The sequence below is a fragment of the Pyrus communis genome, chromosome 9 (assembly GCF_963583255.1).
Source record: "Pyrus communis chromosome 9, drPyrComm1.1, whole genome shotgun sequence".
NCBI lineage: Eukaryota > Viridiplantae > Streptophyta > Magnoliopsida > Rosales > Rosaceae > Pyrus > Pyrus communis.
The window spans coordinates 15,987,444-15,992,735 of record NC_084811.1 but is presented as its reverse complement, the minus strand read 5'-3'; the positions used below and the strand labels follow the sequence as shown (position 1 = coordinate 15,992,735).

At 35.3% G+C, this 5,292-nt stretch overlaps 1 protein-coding gene across 1 annotated transcript; it reads right to left on the bottom strand.

Annotated features, from left to right (window-relative positions):
* Positions 1–3,920: 3,920 nt before the first annotated feature.
* Positions 3,921–4,868, bottom strand: LOC137744429 (uncharacterized). Its single transcript, XM_068484244.1, has 2 exons — positions 4,034–4,868; positions 3,921–3,937 (listed from the first exon to the last, which is right to left on the bottom strand). Exons 1-2 carry the CDS (start codon positions 4,866–4,868, stop codon positions 3,921–3,923), a joined length of 852 nt encoding a protein of 283 aa, XP_068340345.1.
* Positions 4,869–5,292: the final 424 nt, after the last annotated feature.

The following is a 5,292-nucleotide window of genomic DNA, read 5'->3' as shown; positions in this document are numbered from 1 at the left end:
GTAAGTGCTCCTAGGTTCTCTTCAAGTTTCCAAAGATATGAAAACCTCTAAAGATCCTCACCCACTTTGTAATGAGAAAGATGAAGGAATAACCAAAAGGGTGTATAGATGATTAGTTAAATCACCCCCTTGGTGGCCGGCCCTTTGTGTTCAAGAGAGAGAGCTTTTCTTTTTCTCTTTTGTTATTTTAGAACACATCAAAACCCTAATGAATCTTTCACTATAATGTTCCTTTTATTACATAAAGAAACAAGTCAACAATTGACCTTCTCTCTCCCTCTCTTTGGCCGGCCATATGTGTTTGGTTTGGGCTTTGGGCTTTTAATTATTTCAAGTCATCCAATGCTTGAATAAAAGCCCAATGGGTTTTGGCCCAATGGGCCTAATTAAACCCGAACGTTTCTATAAGCCCAAAACGATCTTTATCGCTTTTATGATTTCTTTTCTAAATTAATCAAAACACTTAATTAATCCAATTAATTATTTCCTTCATCCATTAGTTACTCACTACAAGAGTGTATTGGTGAACAATCTTTTAGGTTCTAATTAGCAAGGCAGTGAGGTGATTGGCACCAATCCAATTGATTATCCAATCACTTAGTGAATTAAAACTTACTTTTAATTCACCTTCCTTTTGATGACTACATTTAATTATCTAGAAGAACTCACAAGCCATGAGTGACATCTAACCATATATCATGGCTACCCAAGCTAATGTAGAAGTTTATTCGGAGAACCTATTCAGTTGGAATTACAATGTAATTCGATCCTTCTCTAAAACAATACTCTCAATCACATCACTAGGGTATGGATTTATAATGTCAAACCCCTAATGTGATTATTCCTTCTTATACGATTCAATTGAGACGTATAGGAACGCTTTCCTTTATTACGCTCGATACTTCGGCCGAAGATTCCCGAATCATATCTTAGAGTATTCATCCTTTCTTATCGAGGATTAGAGATTCCTTGTTGCGCATTCACTTGCCTTCATGGCTAAGTGGCTTAACCCCAACGATGCCTTGGACACTCGCGTATGGAATGACTTTAACATAATCAAAGATTAAGTACTTAACCACAAGACAACGACGATGCCTCAGGTCAAATGATTACTTACATTATTCCAACCATTAGAGTTACTTGCTTGACATGTGAGTAGACCTCCATGCAAGTACTCTCGTTTGATTGTGTTCAGTGAACTCATTCCCTTAATGAGCACCTACATGCTTGTCTTAGTGTCGCTACACGAATGGGATGAGACTTTCCATCCTTCGAATTGAAGCAGACATAGTATGTACCGGTCTATGGATTGTCAGTATCCCTCCGACAATCCTTATGACCAAGAACCTTTTTGGACATGATGGTTATGAGAAGAAGGTCTCTGTAATCTAACATCATTAGGTTACTTCTTCCATCGATCCATTGTCCATGGATTCACTATTTAGGACATATTTTGTTCATTGAGATAGTCCTAATTAGTATCTTTGCCTTCCGATGTATAAGAGTCATATATACATCAATTCATTGTCCTGAAAGGTTTCTTCCAAAGATTGACTTTCAGGGCATATTTCCAACAATCTCCCACTTGCACTAAAGTCAATCACTAGTGTATCTTATACATGCTAGTTAAGTGAGCTTATGCTTGTAGGTTAACTTGGTTATGTATTAATCACCTTTTAATTTAAAAGGGATTTACTTATCAAATGTTTCTAAAACATTTTGATGATGTCTCTTTCTTGTGTTCGAATACTTTGATGAGACCTTGATTCCATGGCTTGAGCTATCGCCCCATTATGTCGTAGTATCCTACTAACGACCTTATGGTTTGGATTCAATCATTGGTTCTAAAAGAACCCCTTCCTTTCAAAACACCTTTTGAAGCAGTTTCTAAAACAATATATCGACATATATTTTGTTTGTATACTTTATACAAACTTTGCTCCAACCTTGAGACCATTGTAGTACGATACTAACAATACATTCATATGATTAGTACTTCATCCATTATGAAGTTCCATTTGTTAAAATGGGTTATTTTCACTTTGGTTCGTAACCTAAGTGAATGCACGCTTCCAAAGTCCCACTCTGATGTTCCTTTCTTAAAGGCAATAATACTCTATCAGTTGCTTTGGTTCTGATCCTGGGATATAGTAATATCTTAAAGTGATAACCCATGGTTTTTCACTTTTGGATATCTACTCACAAGTCCATACATGTGTCCCTTTTTGTGATTTTATGACACATTCATTATAAGGGTTATGAAAGTGATTTTCTATCATATAGTAAAATGCTTTCTTAAATCTTCAACATTTGAGATTTAATTTCCCCATATAACTTCCTTGAGATAGCCTTTGTTATATCAATAAGTCCAATTCAAGTCTATACTTAAAATTAACCGTGTCATGTCTTGTCATTTTTCGAGTAACATCTAGGTTTGATCAAGTCTATCAAATAGACTTCATTCATATTTTGTTGCTCAAATTATGACATCACTCCCATTGGGCTTGTTGTAACTTAGCATTCATTCAAAACTTAACACTTAAATTTTTCTTGATTTGAATGCATATTGCTCCCACTAACTTGTTTTGGATCTATTGACAATCATTGAGATCCATTAGCTTATTAATGATGTCTCAACAATTTTGAGACTATCAACAATACTAGCTAACACAAGTTATTTAAATGAATCATTTAAATGGTGTCATACACCATTCTTCAAGTTTTAGTCATACTAAGACTTTAATGTAGTCATATAAGAATTATCCAAGTCTTTAGTGAAAGCAAGGCTTCTACTAAGGATATAGAAACTTAACCATTCCTTCTAGGTGGTTGATATAATTCTTTATCAAAAAACTACATGGAGCGTTATAGTTACATAAGGTGACGAATTCGGATTGTCTTGTTGTTAAACTATATATTGTGACTCATTTTGAAACTATTCCCTTTTGTTTCATCAACTTGTCCATATGCTTTGTAATTTAGCTTGTTCTCATAAAAGAGAATGATGGACAACTCCCAACATATAACCATTTTATGCTAGGTTGACGAAACCTACATTCAAAGACTATTCTTTAGAATGTTACACAACATAGAATATTAATGTTTTGTAGAGCTTGAGTCTTTTAACAATTAAAATTATAAACTCTCAATAATAGTCAAGTACTATTATTATTTAGACAACTATAAACCAATCATATTCAAGTTTATATCCAATTTCTCACCTCCCACTATTTCTCATGACTTTAATGAGAAATCATTTCATACATTCAAAAATTGTATAAACGTGGAGTATACGGGTTGAGGACATTGTGTAGTAGCTTTAAAACCTTTCAAGCTCATTTGTTTCACTCTTCACTAAGTTGATGTCTTGTTATTAAGTGACTAAAACCTTTAAACATTTTATTGATTTAGACACTTAAATTTTTGGTTTAAACACACTTGACATTTTAAAACAATTTTAAGAATGTCCAATTAATTGTTCAAAACTACTAATTGAATCAAGAGTGATCTTGATTATTGTGGTTTAAGTGATAACCATATAAGAAACGTTTTTCTTATTTCTAATATCATTATTATCATGTATCTCATCTAGGATACAACAAGACAATCTTCAATTCATAACTTTACTTTAAGGAAATATTTTAGAAGGCATTCGTCACATTACATTAATATGATAACACAAACATTCACAATGTTTAACTTAAAAGGAATTATCTCTAAACATTTAGAGACTTATTTAAGTACCTTCAAACATTTAGGCATTAATAGTGGTCTTCCATCATATGAAGCCACATAATAAGTTCTTAACACAATAAGAAAGTTTAAAGACAATCTTTAAATGCCTAAACAAACTTCCCAAGTAGTAAGCAAAAACATGGTGACCGAACCCTTCTCCACTCTTTTATTTGCTTGTTCCTCTTCTACTTAGCTCCTCCACCTATATACAATTATACAAGTGATTAGCACTTTATATCAAATATAAATATTTAGAAGATCTAACAATTAGAATTGAAGATAAGAACATAAACCATACCTTGTGGCTTGTCCTTAAGAGTTGCAAGGTATAACCTGCAATTCCTCTTCCAATGTCCCTCCTTTCCACAGTGGTGGCAAGCCCCCTTGGGCTCCATTGCCTTCTTTTTCTTCACTCCCCCTTTCGGCTTAAGAGTGGGTGACTTCTTCTCCTTCCCTTTGCCTTTGCCTTGCGGCTTAGACTTGGAAGAGGATGGCTTGTTGTAGGCTACTGCAGAAGTCCCTACAACGTTCTCTTTTATCATAGTTTTCTCAGCAGTTACTAACATGTTTAGTAACTCAGAGAGAGTATGATCCATCTTATTCATGTTGTAGTTCATTACGAACTGTGAAAATGAATCAGGAAGAGAAGCCAATATAAAGTCCTGGGCCAATTCCCCGTCAAGTGGAGTACCTAGGTTCTCCAGTTGTTCTATGAATCCTATCATCTTCAGTACATGTTGATGCACTGGAGCCCCTTTGACCATCTTGGTCTTCACAAGTTCACAAACAGTGTTAAAGCGACGGTTGCGCGTCCCTTCACCATATAACTCCGTAAGATGGAGTATTATGGAAAATGCACTGTCCATGCCCTCGTGCTGTCTCTGTAGCTCCTCATTCATGGAAGCCAACAGATAGCACTTGGCTTGTGTATCATCCTCAACATGCTTGTCATACTTAGCACGTTCATCCTCTGTGGCCTCAGGGCCAAGAGGTATGTCAGGAAGAGGCTTATCAAGTACGTAAATAATCTTCTCCAATGTTAGGAGAATCTTGACATTACGATACCAGGTTGGGAAATTATGCCCCTCTAGGCAATGTTTGTCGAGTATTTTCGCGAACGTGCTTCCAACCATATCTAAATACATAAACAATAAAATAAATTAGTTTGATTGTTGATTAAGTCACACGATTCGGGTCTTTAAACCGAATGACACCACCCACCATTTTTGGCAAATTCCATATCCCTCAATAGAATCCGAGAGTTACGTTGAACTCTTAGCGGGGTATGGGAGACTCACCATTACCAAGCCCACCTCAGAATTATATCATGTTGGTTAGCAAAAATAATGATGAGAGAATAACACTTTAGTCATTTACAACTCTTGTAATTACCCATCTAGTTTGGCCTCTAGAGAATGAATGCCTCAGAATTATATCATGTTGGCACCATTGCACTTAGTTAAGTTATTCCCACCATGCTTAGTTTATGTAAAGGTTCAAGCATAACCTCAGAATTATATCATGTTGGTCATACTCGTTGTCTACACTCACCTCATC

Bases quoted from the DNA above. Each gene is read 5' to 3' on its own strand.
- LOC137744429 (XM_068484244.1), bottom strand. From the start codon at position 4,868: ATGGTTGGAAGCACGTTCGCGAAAATACTCGACAAACATTGCCTAGAG.